The sequence below is a fragment of the Monodelphis domestica genome, chromosome 1, assembly GCF_027887165.1.
Source record: "Monodelphis domestica isolate mMonDom1 chromosome 1, mMonDom1.pri, whole genome shotgun sequence".
NCBI lineage: Eukaryota > Metazoa > Chordata > Mammalia > Didelphimorphia > Didelphidae > Monodelphis > Monodelphis domestica.
Genome location: NC_077227.1, coordinates 606,882,431 through 606,897,632, shown reverse-complemented (window position 1 = coordinate 606,897,632; position 15,202 = coordinate 606,882,431). Strand labels below are relative to the sequence as shown.

Here is a 15,202-nt window from a genome sequence, read left to right as displayed (position 1 = left end):
GGCCCGTCACTTCCACTCTCCTCCTCTTTCCCCAGAGAGATGACTCTGGCTGGCAGTGTGCTAAGTGTTCTGACATCTTGGCATGGTGGTACCTATTGTCTGAGTTTGGTGGTGAGTTGCCCTGGAGCTGATTTCAGGTTTGGGCATCTTTGGCTTAGCCCTTTCCTTTTTGGAGTTCAAGCCTGACTCCTTCCTCCATACTCCAAAACCTATCAAGTGTGAAAAGGGAATTTCTAAGTCACCTTCAAATTACTTCTTCTCTCAATGAGTATGTCCTGCTCTATTTTTAATATGATCTTGGATTATTTTTAACTTGATAAATTGTGATATTCTTTGAGGTGCATAGGAAGGTCACTCACAGTTCTCTGGGTCTTTTGGTCTTGACCAGAAGTCCATCTTTATTGTTAGACAGGCCTTCTTGCAATAAAGCTACTTCTTTATGCCTTGGAGACTTTGTTTATCTTACTTGCATTCCTGTGGTTAGAAAATTATACAACACTTTTGGGTTTAAAAAAAATTCCCCCAGTATTCCTTCCCCTTCCTCTCCCAGAGAGAGATCTCATATAACAACATTTTTAAAGACAAAAAAAAATCAGTGAAATGATTAATACATTTCAGAAGTCTGAAAGCATGTGCAATGTGCCACAATTCTGGAACTTGCAAATGGATTGGGATTAGGGGATCTTCTTTTACAAGAAGAAGATGATGCTCACTAAACAATTAACATTCCTTAATTGTCAGAGAAGGGCATGATTTGCCACACCTGAGTGTCAACTTTTCCTCATAAAGTCAACTATAATGTTCTGAGACTCCTTGCTTTCCTTCATTGTCAACAAAGACGTCCCTCCAATTCTTTTTCATTTGGGTAACTTGGCCAGTATGGCCCACTTTGTTAACAGTTATACATGCCACTGTTAATAAACTAATTTTGCTTGAGTATGTACACCTCAATTTACCTTTGTTGAATTTATTTGCAAGATTAACAACTTGCAATTGTTCTTCAGAGACCTATTTATTCATATCCTTTGACCACTTATCTGTTAGGGATTGCTTTTGTTCTTATATATTTCTAATAGTAGATTGCATAATCTGGATCCAGATGATTTTTGGAGATATGTGATGCAAAGATTTTCTCCCCAATAAATGAGTGCCATTTTATCTTAGTTGTATTACCAAAATTACATATTTTATCTTTTTTAATCTCCTCCATATATTGTTTTTTTTTTAAATTTACTTCTGCCAGTGCTATGTACGGCACCTGATCTGGTTCTCTTATTTTATTTTATTTTTGGTATGACTTTTAACATTCAGGTCACATTTCCATTTTAGTTTATTATAGTATATGTCATAAGATGTTGATTTAGTCATGGGTGAAATTCATCAAAGGTAGACAGGCACAGCGTCAATCAGTTTATAAAAACAGTCTAGTTCCTGCCTTACTGAGCCAAAATACCCCTAGATCAAGATGCAGCTCCTTTTTATAAGCATAGAACAAAGAACAGAACAGAACAGGTGTGGAAATAAGTTGTGATTGATAATAGGGTTAGCAGTATCATGGGAATAAAGACAACAGGATTAGTTACAGTTAGAAGAGTCAGAGACAATAAGATTGGTTAGAAGGTGGGAATGAGTTAAAACAACAATGCCCTCTTCCCCTCCAGTGACTAAGAAAAATTTATTGCTTGAGTCCACCAGCAAGTTTAGAGATAGTAAGTCAAACTTCTTTGGAAGGCAAACCAGATATACTGAAAAGATAGCTCAATAACATAAGTGGCACTAGACCAGAATCCCTATTCCCTACCCACATCCCTCAATAGCAGATTTACTTGAGGTAAGAATAGAACAGTGATTAGCAAGAGAAGTGGATTTCTAAACTTAATTCATTACAGACTAGTTGAATTTCTGCAAAGAGTTCAGACAAAGAACCATGACTGGTAGTTATGGGATGAAATCAATTAAATGTAAATAGGATCAACACAAAATGATACAGAATCAACTTAAATCCATCAAAATCTAACTGCTCTCAGACTGCTCTTAGTTTTCTCATGGGCTCTTATCAAATAGGGAGTTCTTTTCTGGATAATTTATATTTGGTTGTTTTAGATGAAATGTATGCTTTAAGTTTGTGGGGTCGGGGGAGGCAAAGGAAAAGATGCCTAAAAACATTTTTTACTATCATTACTGTCTCCTCAAACTGTAAAATAGCATGACTTTGTATGTACGTTCCTTCCATCCGGCTACATTCCTTACTCTCCACCTAAAACAGTTCCACCTAGACAAAGACCATACCTCCCTAAGGCTAACTTTGACCAGTTAGAGAATGCAAATTGGCCTCAAGGGCTCTAAATGATCCCTGACCAAACTTCACATCAATCCACTTCCACCAAAAGCAAGAAAGTAGATTTTTCCTCTAAACTGTTCTCCTTTGACTTCTTGTCCTGGGAACCAAGGCTTCTGAAAAGGGATGGATGACTTATGGCAATCCTTTGCTCCATTCACAATTCCTGTGTCTCTCCAAACAAAAACTCCCTTCCTTGACCCCCAAAGAGGCACTGTCTACTCCAATAAGAATGAAAGCTCTTTTGAGAGCTGGAACTATCTCATTTTTGTTTTTGTGTCCTCAGAACCTAGCACAGTGCTTTAGCACATATTGTTATTCAGTCATCTCTGCCTTTTCATGACCCAATGGACCAGAGCATCCTAGGCCCTTTTGTCCTCCAATATCTCCTGAAGCCTTTCCAAGTTCATGTTCGTTGTTTCCATGACATTATTAATCTATCTCATCCTCTACAGTCTCTTTTGCCTTTGTTTTTTTCCTAGCATCAATCTTTTCCAGTAGGTCCTATTTTCTTATTATGTGGCCAAAGTATTCAAGCTTTGGCTTCAAGCTTCAGTATTTGACCTTCCAATGAAGTGTCAGAGTTGATTTCTTCAAGTACTGATTGATTTGATCTCCTTGAGGTCCAAGAAATTCTCAACAATTGTGAAGATGGGATTAACTGTTCCCTATCCATTTTTAGATTTAATCACCAGAAATGTATACACCCTATTACACTTGAATGGGGGCAGTCTGTGACCCACATGTGCAATAGTTGGTGATGAATCAGAATCAACTGACAGCCCCCTGGGCAGTCCTAAGCAAAGCTTTAACTGTAATTGGTACACGTAAAATGGAAGGAAGTCACAGGAAGTGATGAAAAGGAAGGGGTATTTAAAAATGCCAAGAACTCCCTCTGAAGAGGTCTTTCACCTTCAAATTGACCTTGGGGGAGCTCTGGGTGAGGACCTTGGAGTGCTTCTATTTTCCCTTATAACTACCACATGGGTGAGTAAAAAAGCTGACTCCCTTCCCTGGCTTTCCTGGAGACACTAGCCTCTGGAGAGGTCCCTCTTCTGGGAGGAAGCCTCTTGGCTAAAACCTTTGTTAATTGACCCTTAGGCCCTCTGGCTGGGCTTCTGGAGCCCTGCCTGAGTAAAGCCAGGGCTTGAGAAATAGTCTAGCTCATTAAGCTAAATTTCTTACTCTGCCCTCTTTCTCATTTCTCTACTTTCACACTTCCCCTCCATTTTATAAATAAATTGCTAAAAAAAAAATCATTTGGAATTGATTAAATTCCTGGTGACCCTATTCTTAAATAATCTAGTCCAACCTTTTATAGTAACCCCTTACATTCTGGCCCTATACAATCTTCTCTAGCATTACAATTCAAAAGCTTGGCACATAGTAGGCACTTAATAAATGTTTTTTATTCAATCATTCATTCCTTATATGTGTACATTTCTCCCCCCAAAAATGTAAATTCCATAAAAACAGGAACTTTTTCATTTTTTTCATTTTTGCATTCCCAAGCCTAGCATAATTCTTGGCAAGACTGGTATTAATAAATTTTTTGAATGAATTAGAAAACTGAATACAATTCTTTCTTTGACATTTACAAATTTTAAAAAACAGTTCCTGTCTCAAGTAGGTTACATTTTTCTGGTATGGTACAAATAGCTCAATATATTTATAATTATTTGAAAAATAAGATAGAATTATATGTATTTAGAAAGTGGGAATGTGAACTGAACCTTCATGTTAAAAGTAGAGATTCTACAAGACAGAATGAGGAGGGATTTAGAATAAAGTTCCTGTATATTGGGTGAAACTCATATGAAGGATTTATGTAGACTCGTGGATAAGAGTAGCACAGAAGAGAAGGGCATATGTGAATGGCTACAATCTGCATTTCTGAAGTATAAACATCAATGAGATCACACATCCTTCTAAGTAATTTGAAGTATATTTGATATCATGTGATATCAATTATTTATACAATCTTATCATGACTCTTCATAATATAGGGTGGTGGTGAGGGAAACCTAGCTGTGCCCATAAGAAGCTTTGGCAGGTTTGATTCAGGTTGTAAGTATAGGCTCAGTATTGAAATGTATATTTTTAATTTGAAGTCACATTTAATTTTATAATGTCGGCTACCAGGGGATCAACTCGGGATAGCAAAGGGAGCTCATAGTATCCTATGAAATTATCTACAAAGTTATGGTAGACAAGTAGTTTTCAATCTGCACCAAAGGAAAATAATGCCCACACCAAGGAAATTATGGATCTTTAGGTGTTGGAAGACAAATTTACACAATTAAAATTAAAACCATTTATCAGTCTTTCTTTATTAATTGTTTACTATGTACAAAGACCAGTCCTAAATATAAGGGAAAACTTCTGGGTAAACATGGCAGCAGTCTAGACACAGGACTCTTCCTCTCCTCAGCACCTACCGATATAGACTACCTCAAAAGACCAAAAAAAAATTCATATGAACAAAGGGACTCTACAGTAGGGTGCAGCATTGAAGGTACAAGGGATTTGGACATTTCCACACTATAAGGGAGTGAAAAAGCTTCCAACAAAATTCGAGCTGATCTACCCTCCCCCACCCCACCTATGACGCGAGTCAGAGCCAGCACACGCTAGAATCAGTGAGTGAGTGAGGGGCACCTCTAGAGTGAGTGAGGGGCACCTCTAGATTCATGGCAGATGACTAACACCACCAAAGACCTACCTCTGAGAGCAGCTAGATCTGAAACCCCAGCAGGCTGAAGAGCACAGGCCGTGGGTGCCCGCAGGGAGATAGCACAGAGAAGGGCAGCAAACAGTAGAAGCCTCAGAGACTTGAGAGGTGGCCTCAGGCAAAAACCTTGCTCCTTAGCTCCATACACAGAGAGCTTGCCGTCCTCACTCAGATTTCTGACTGGAAAGGGAAGGAAAAACCACCATAATGATGGCACACAGTGCCCAGGAACAACTCCCCAACACCAAGAAAAACAAGAAGAAGGAGTTGACCCTGGACAATTTTTACAGAGGAAAATCCCAGGCTACAGAAGAAAAAGAAGAGGAAATGCAAATAAATGCACCAAAACCTTCCCCCCCAAAATGGAAATTGGCCATAAGCTCTTAAGGAATTTAAATTGGAGCTTATCAAAAAGATGGAAGCCTTCTGGCAAGAAAAGTGGGGAATAGTTTAAAAAGAAAATAACAGTTTAAAGGACAAGAACTCCCAATTGGAGAAACAGCTGGGATCCACAAAAAGCAGGATAGACCAAACCAAAAAGGAAAATCAAAAGATTATAGCAGAAAAACCATACCTTAAAGACCAGAATTGGGCAACTGGAAGCCAACAATCTTGCAAAACAGCAAGAATTAATAAAGCAAAGTCAAAAGGCAAAATAGAAGAAAACAAAATATCTCACTAACAAGATGATGGATCAGGAAAATAGAGCACAAAGAGACAATTTGAGAATTGTCTACCTGAAAACCCAGAAATAAACAGAAATCTTGACATCATACTACAAGAAATTATCCAAGAAAACTGCCCTGATGTTCTTGAACAAGGGGGCAAAATAGACATTGAAAGAGTTCATAGAACACCCTCTACACTAAATCCTCAAAAGACAAACTCCCAGGCATGTAATTGCCAAATTCAAGAGCTTCCAAGCTAAGGAGGAAATTCTACAAGAAGCCAAAAAGAGAGAATTCAGATATCAAGGAGCACCAATCAGGATTACATAAGATCCGGCAGCTTCTAAAGGACTGCAAGACTTGGAATATGATATTCAGAAAGGCAATCCTACCATATGTTGTCTACAAGAAACACACATGAGGCAGATAGACACTCACAAGGTTAGAATTAAAGCAAATTTTGGCGCAAAACCTATTAGGGCTTAACTGAGAGAAAGAAGACATGAGTTGTAAGCATGATATCTAACAAAACCAAAGTAAAAAAATATCTGATTAAAAGGGATAGGGGAGGTAACTACATCCTGATAGCAGTATAGACAATGAGGAACTATCAGTAATCAACATGTATGCACCAAATGTTATAGCATCCAAATTTCTAAAGGAGAAACTAGTGGAGTTGAAGGAGGAAACAGTAAAACTATACTAGTAGGAGACCTGAACTTACCACTATCGAATTTAGATAAATCAAATAAAAAGTAAATAAGAAAGAGGTAAGCAATGTGAATGAAATCTCGGAAAAAATAGAGTTAATAGATATATGGAGAAAAATAAAAAGCGACAAAAAGGACTACACCTTCTTTTCAGTAGCACATGGTACATTCACAAAGATTGACCATGGGCATAAAAACATGGCAAACAAATGCAGAAAAACAGAAATAATAAATGCAATCTTTTCAGATCATAATGCAATAAAAATAATAATCAGCAAGGGCACATGGAGAGCTAAATATTAGGGAAAATAGAAAATTAATATACCATTAATGACCTTTACCAAGTCATTGACAAAAATTTAGCAAGAACTATATATGAATTATTAAAGGATACAATAGGATACAATAAGAGATGTACAAACTAATATGCAATGATGAACCAGAGAAAGAAAAGAATAGAGGCATTAAAGGCCAATTAGGTAGCTATTACAATATTAGTGTGAGGGTCTCCACGTACTATGGTGATGGCAATAAGAAATGAGGGGATTGGTGCTTTCTAGAAGAGTCTAAATAGATAATCTAATCCAGCTTTCCATTCCACAGAAAAAAATCCCTACTATCACATACTAAATATATGGCATAGCACATTACATTTTTGGATAGCTCTAATAATTATTAAATTCTTTTATTATAATGAATCAAAACCTGCCTCCTTGTAATGTGCTGTTGCTAAATCTACTTCTGCCTTTTGGATCTACACAAAATGATTGTTTCTACAGGGTAGCTCTTTAGATAAGCCAGCTATCAAGCTCTTCTTCCCTCATTCTACCCTGCTCTTTTTCAAATCAAACATTCCCTGTTTCTCCAATCATTCAATCAAATCAACAACTGAAATAAAACATTTTAGCAACTACTTATTACATGCAAGGAAAAGTACTCAAAATCATTCCTTATGACAAATGAGCCCCTCCATTAGACAAGTGATTATGTTCTGGTTCTCATCCCAGCTTGTTAATATCAAAATGTAAATCTCAGAATTAAACACAGTACTTCAGAAATGGTCTTTCTGGAAAATATAATGAGATGATTTCCTTGTTATGGGCAGTATACATCTATCAATGCTGGCTATAATTACATTAGGTCTTTTTAGAATCCAAGTGATTATACCGAGGTTATAATAAAGTCAATAAAAATACCCAAAGTATTTTTTTGCATGAAATGATGTCAACTTACATTTCCCCAAATCTCTACTTGGTTTAAAAATAATCAACTGAACATGTAACATTCCTATGTAATTTCAAGTTATTAGAATTAATCCACTGCTTCAGTCTTCAATCTTTTGGGCTTCTGAATCTTGTCTCATGTTTACACGTTTATGTCATCTTGAAGTAAAAATAAATGACATATTTTTTTAAGTCCTTACTTTCTGTCTTACATTCAATACTATTTATTGATTCCAAGGGAGAAAATTGATAAGGGTCAGGCAATGGGGATTAAATGTCTTGCCTAGGGTCACACAACTAGGAAGTATCTGAGGTCAGATCTGTACACAGGACATTTCATTTGTGGGCCTGGTTCTCAATCCATAGTCCCACCTAGCTCTACACCCCACTCCCCAACACTATATTATATATATTTAAAGGTAATTAGTGGTTTAATTTAATTAAAAAATACTGTATGAAGTTCATTTAATTGGATGACCTTAAAAAAGTCACTTTTCCTCTCTAGACTTCACTTCCTCATCTGTAAAATAGCTAATTTACCTACTTAGAGGAATGAGATCTAAGAACTCTTGAGATTTCTTCCAACTCAGATATATGATCTTATTTACTGACAGAAAGAACTTTAGGAAAATGCATAGCTTTCCCCCCACCCCCATCCTGTGAAGTTTATGGTCTTCTAAAGTTGTGAATTGGGGACACCTAGGTGGCTTGGATGGATTGAAAGCCAGGCTGAGAGATAGGAGGTCCTGGGTTAAAATCTGACCTCATATACTTCCTTGTCTTTGTGATCCTGGGCAAGTCACTTACCCCTCCCACTGCCTAGTCCTTACCACTATTATCTGCCTTGGAACCAATACACAGTACTGAATCTAAGATGGAAAGTAAGGGTTTTAAAAATAAATAAAATAAAGATGTGAATTAAGTTGAGTCAAAAGAATATGATCAAAGGAAAAAATAACCTATTCTTTCCTTAAAACAAAAAGAATCTGTATTTTGGGAGACATATATTGAAAAATGTAGGAAAAAAAAACAAAAAATATATATTTAGAAAGAAAAATAATCTCCAAAAGTCTTTTTAGGATTATGTTTTATATATTAATCAAGAGTTAGCCTAGTTCTTTTTTAAAAAATGTGTGTAAAGAAAAAATATTTTAAAAATATATTGATAACACTGAATTATTTCCTAAAAAAGGATTCTTTAGCAGAGGTATAAATTTATCTTCCTACATAGGTGATATATGTATGAAATTGAAAATGATCTTAGCAGTTCTTTTGAATACATTTGACTAAATTAAATAAAATTAAATCTCAGCGTCTGAAAAATGAGCTAATGAAAAATCTTAAAAGAATAATTATAGATTATGAGGTACTCTATAGTTATGAAATATGTGTACATTTATATACACAAATATATGCAAATGTACATTTGTATACAATTATATATTATATCATTTAAACCTCAAAAGGCCAACTTGGTAAGCAGTAAAAGTATTATCTTCACATCATAGATGTGAAAATTGCCTTAAAGTTCTTCTAGCTCTACCCTAATGCTGCTTCTACTGTTCTATGTTGCCTTTTCTTTTCTTTTTTTTTGTTAAACCCTTACCTTCCATCTTAGAATCAATACTGTGTATTAGTTTCAAGGCAGAAGAGTGGTAAGGGCTAGGCAATGGGGGTCAAGTGACTTGCCCAGGGTCACACAGCTGGGAAGTGTCTGAGGCCAGATTTGAACCTAGGACCTCCCATCTCTAGGCCTGGCTCTCAATCCACTGGGCTACCCAGCTGCCCCCCTATGTTGCTTTTTCAGATATGCTTATTAGTGCTTGCTAAATAGTAATGATATTTAAAAGAAAACCCATGATAGTCATTACAATTTCAGCTCTGTATCAAAAGTAATGAAGAATATTTAACATTAACTAAGGAGGGAGGAAAATTATAGTAAATGATAAATTCCCTCCAAAAAAGTAATCTCTACCAGAGGCAAGAGTAGTGTCTTAGTCACTTTGATTTCTTCCAAAGGTCTACTCCCAGGTCCCTTTTAATCTCTGAAATTCAATGAATATGTTAATGTAAAATGACCTAATTTAAAAAAAAAAAAGTTGGTCCAACAAAAAAAAAGGAACCTGTTACATGCATTTTTCTTTACTGAGATTCCAGACTAAAACTACAGAAAGCAAATTAACAATAGAGTGCTATAAATTATACCTTAAGAGGGAGCAGAATTTTGAAAAGGATTTGCTATACTTAAGAGACCCTAAAATCTTACCTTCTTGATTAAAGGAGATGAGTTTTCAGTTTCAAAAGGAGTAAGGAAAGTTTACCTTTTTAAAAAAAAATCTTAAAACAGCTGAATCATTCACAAATTCAAAAGTAGTGAATTAAAAAACCATCAAATACTGCTATTCTAGCTCTTCTTTATAAAATGTGCCAAATTAAATATTTCACCAGAAGCTAATAAAAAGATATTATGAGACTAGCTGAGTGTCTGATACTGGTCTTAAAGACTTACTTTATTAAAGAAATAAGCTACTTTTGGCTGTAAAATAGATCTTTGGTGAAAAAATGAAACATACTTAAGCAATGTATTTATTTATCAAATACTGAGTCCCTAAGAAAGGCTGTGTTATGAAGTAACTGTAGCAAAAGGCAATAAGCAAATGACTAAAATCTTACAAGGCCCAATTGCTACTGGCGGAATCAGATAAATCCATTCCTCCTGCATAAATCTCTAGTGGTAATATGGCCACAAGCCTGAGCCAAAGGATTAACACAATAGCTAAATCTCTGCATCACAGTCATACTGGATTACATTATTTAATAGTGAGTGCAATTTAAAAAAAAAATTCCTACCATTCTCCTCAGACATCAGAAGACAAGTTAACTCGTTTTTAATCTGAGTTCCCAAGTGTTTTTTTTTTACACATTTCTATAATTCAAAACAAATATAAAAATGGTACTCGAATTAACACCCACCCCGGAGCTTCCAACCAACCAAGAAACAAGCTCAGGCATAGGTGTTCAGCAGTTAGCATATGGCAGGTGGGGAATGACAATCTGTTGCTTGCATGCATCGGTGTGTTTGGGGGGCTGGGGGCGGTGATCCTTCAGTACCGTGGTGGCTAGGGCACCTTGTAGTCGCTCCCTAAATAGTAAATGTTAGATACGCTATTGGCTGGGAGGATAGATGGGTGGACAGGCGGACCGAGGCGTGGACCGGTTATTTGTCCTTTAATACCCTACCGAGGTGACAGTCACCTGAAGGCCCACGGAATCCTCTCGAGGAATCTGCGAGCTTCCCACGGGGCCTGCAGCTTCCTCCCAGAGAGAGGTCGAGGAGCTGTGGGAGGAAGGAAGCCTCCCCATCCCAACAGCCCAGTCGTCAGCTCCGTCCCATGGGGAGGTGGAGGAGGGGGTGCGTATTACCCCCGATGCGGGGCACCCAGGCCCACTCCAAGGCCGCGGGGGAAGGGGGAGAACCAGAGACCCGGCAGGAGCGCAGTGGGTGGGCGGGGGGAGGAGGAAGGAGCTACCCCGCAGGGCTGGCGCTCACCCAAACAATCCTCTCAAGAATGAGTGGGAGGATTTCACACGCTTCTCGGCCTCTGCCATCAGCTGGACTGCCTCCCGTTCCTTGCCCGCGTTGTCCATGTCCTTAGCCTATACGCACTTCGGTTTCGGGGTGGAGAATAACGGAGCAACAGTCCTGGAGACAGACGGCTTAGCCTAAAGGTACGCCGGACTGCTGGCCAAGAAAAGCGCCTCTCGAGTTTCTACACAGCCAAGGGGCGGGGGGAAGGGAAGACGGAGAAGAGCGGTTTTGGATCACAAAGCATATCGGGATTTGTGGTCCATTCGCCCCGATTTGGCCTCAGAGTCAGAAGAGGCTAAAACTACATTTCCCAGAAGAGAGCCAAGACCGATGCAGTCTGCGGATTCTCTCCCTTCCGCCCCCTGGTGGGTTAAACCTATAAGCTAGAGCTGCTGCATTTGGGGGGTGTGACCCGAAGTAGGAGGGTTTAGAAGGAGGAGAGTAAAGGAGTCTCAGCCGACCCAGAAGCATAAGGACCAGAGTAGGATTAGTTATTTAGTCCATTCACCAAACCTTTATTAAGGATCCACTTGATAGAGATTCCTGTGCTCAGCCACCGCACTAAATAATAAATTTTAAATAAGGTGATGCCCCTCACGAAGCTTGAAATCGGGGGTGGGGGGGTGGGCAGAGGAATGAGGCATATACGCAGATAACCATAAAACATAATGATACGTTTCCTCCAGAGTCCCTAAACACAAGGCTTATTTCCTCTTCTTGGTCCAAGGAAAATACCCCTAAAGGCTACCCCAAAATCCGGCAATTCTGTTAGTAATTGTCATTGACAGATAATTAATTATCGGTTGGGGTGGATGGGGACGGCTGCAAGGTGCAAAAGAGAGTTCGGCAGTAAGGAGGCAGGAGGTGTTAAATTCCCATAAGGAGGCAGGAGGTGTTAAATTCCCATAAGGAGGCAGGAGGTGTTAAATTCCCAGTCCGACTCTAGCTTTATGACCCAAAGCAGCTCGTTGACAACGCTGAGAGAAGAAGGTGGGATTTAGCATACCTGGGTTAGCTTCTCTGGGCCTTGGTTTCCTCACCTTTAAAATGAGATTGCTGAACTGTATGACTCCCTAAGATACCCTCTAGCCCTGGATTTATAACCCGGATTCCATATCTGCAAAATAGAGATCCTGCCTCCAGTTCTTGATTCTACTGACTTTCTCCCATCATGACACAGCAGCCTTCTCATCTAGAAAACTCACCCCCACCCCACCTGAGCCTTTGCTTTTCAGTTCCCTTTTATGTATCTTCCCCTGATTAATATGTAAGCACCTTGAGGGCAAGGACTGTATTTTTTTCTTATTTGCATTCCCAGCATTTAGCACAGTACTTGACATATAATAGGAACTTAATAAGTGATTATTGACTCAGTTTGCCTTAAATTGGACCTTGTGTGAAAAATCACTTAACTTTATAAATATTAATACACTGTATAAATATGACTATACAAGATGTCCCACAAATCTTAATACATTTTTAAGCTATTAAGACTTAAAACTGCACTAACGCTTTTGCAACACTATATACCTAGGCTACATACACATACTTCCTGATTTGATATCATAATCATATGTGTTTATATATATATATATATATAAATATATATGTTTATTATGTATTATTTCACCAAGGCATTTCTCCATTTGGCAATACCTAGACCCCATTTGGAAGTCTCTTTGTAAAAGCCCCAACCCCTTAACCAGTTGTTTAAAGGATGATTAGAAAAACAATAATCATCTGTCAGCCCCTAGGTTTCCTGAACAACAAATACTTTTCACCCTCAGACTTTTCTATTACGTTGGATCAGGTAAAAGAAGGAAGACAAGCCCAAGTTCATCTAGCATTCCTACTAATATGTTTCTGGCTAACAACTGCTCTCAGCTTTAGTTTGGTCAGCAGTGTACCTGTTGAACAATTATAACCATTCTTAGCTACTGGACTGATTAGTACTAAATGACAACTCAGCCAATGTGACTAGTTGAAAGAGGAGAGTAATCTAGGCACACATTGTGAGGGTGTTTCAATAGTATAAAATTCCTGCATGTAATCTTGGGTTTGAAATATCTAATGAATGTCAATGCAATAGAGAGACAATAAATAGCACATCTGGAATCTCAACATGGTAGCAAAAAACAAAGTTTATCTGATTTTCTATTTCCAACTTACCTTCCAAGAATCATTTGTGTCTACACACCCCTAAAAAAGGTAATAACTAAATATGATTTAGTTGATGATAGAATGATGATAGAATATTTATTCCTAAGCAAAGATCTCAAAGGTTATATTTTTTTTTATTTTTACTGACCTTGATCTTACTTTCCCCTAATTCTTGGACTTTTGGGGGTTCCCCCCCTCTTGCTTATACATGTAAATAAAGTAGTATTTAATAACTCTAATAAGTCTTTTAAATAGATTGGTTTATGTTTCATTCTCAAAGCTGCCATATACTAAATTCTTTGCCAAATGGGTGTATATAGTGCTTCAACTCTGAACTTCTTGCCAAGGGGAAATCTGACTTGTCTGGGTGAAGTATCCAAAATACTATTGTTCCTCATTTCAGGACATTTCTAGACCCATCTCACAGCGAGTTATTTTTGAATGCTGTTTGAGAACTACTTACACTTGGCAATGCTAAAGCCCCCAGTGGTGAAGCAAATATGTAAATCAATGTCAAAAGCATTTGCAACAATTATTAATATTCCTGAGACACTGGCATGCATACTCAGTTCCCTAGATCATGAAAATAAGGATTGTTTTAGAGTACAGTATGAGAGTGGCCAAGCTCCTAAAAAAAAAATGATTGGGAACATAAAGTTTAGCTGGATTGTTGTTGGTATACTGAATTTTCAAATCATTAAATATATTTATATAGTTTCATTTGATCTTCAAAATGGCACTCTGAGATATGTTGCAAGTGAAAAACCTAAGACTCGGGAAAGTGAAGTGCTTTGTGAGGGGGATGGACAATGATAGAATGGATGGCAAGATATCCCAAGATACCCAAGTGTAATAAAAGAAATGCAAATTAAAACAATTCTGAAGTTATACTATCCTTCCTTATCTTTCCAGTCATCTTACCCCTATATATGTGGTTTCTTGATAATGTACCAGTCTATCAAGAGGTTCTGGGCATCCCTTCTCTTCTCTATCTTCCCCCAATCCCACCTAATACATATATATTGCCATTATGCCAATGCCTACAATCCCAAAGAGGGCTATTCTGTGAGCTATTTTCCCAAATCCACCTTTCTTCAGGTCTTCACTGAACCAAGGATGCCATCCTTTGAATATTCTTTTTTTTTTTTAACCCTTACCTTCCATCTTGGAGTCAATACTGTGTATTGGTTCCAAGGCAGAAGAGTGGTAAGGGTTAGGCAGTGGGGGTTAAGAGACTTGCCCAGGGTCTAGGCCTGGCTCTCAATCCACTGAGTCACCCAGCTGCCCCCTCCTTTGAGTATTCTTTGTAACTATGCTATTACAATCCATCTATACCTTCGCATCATTCCCAATTCTTGAACATGTGCTCCCATAAATCCTACAAATAATATCCACTCAGTCTGCTAGAAGTCTTCCTCCACAGCAATTTGGAACTATGCCCAAAGGGCTATAAAACTGTACATATTCTTTGATATGGTGATGCCACTACTGGATCTGTACCCCAAAGAAATAATAGAAAAAAAAGGAGAAAGGACCTACTTGTACAAACATATTTATAACAGCTCTTTTTGTGGTGGCAAAGAATTGGAAATTGGGGGGATGTCCATCAATTGTGGAATGACTGAACAAATTGTGGCACATGTTGGTGATGGAATACTATTGTGCTATAAGAAAAGATGATATAAGAAAAAGCTGGGAATATCTTCAGGAAATGATGCAGTGAAATTAGAAGAACTGGGAGAATAATGGACAGAGTAACAGCAATATTGTACAATGATTATCT

The 15,202-nt window shown here is 37.9% G+C and overlaps 1 protein-coding gene across 3 annotated transcripts in view; it reads right to left on the bottom strand.

Moving 5' to 3' along the window:
• NAPB (NSF attachment protein beta) overlaps nt 1-11,631 on the bottom strand; it is a 52,246-nt gene extending 40,615 nt beyond the window's left edge. The window contains exon 1 of one of the 3 annotated variants that reach the window (XM_001373901.3): nt 11,221-11,631. In XM_001373901.3, the coding sequence (XP_001373938.1) occupies nt 11,221-11,318 (98 nt within the window). In that variant the 5' untranslated portion in view covers nt 11,319-11,631. Of the gene's footprint in view, nt 1-359 lie in introns of all 3 variants that reach the window. The other 2 variants (XM_056813817.1, XM_056813818.1) reach the window with 2 other exon arrangements.
• Between the last annotated feature and the right edge of the window lie 3,571 nt (nt 11,632-15,202).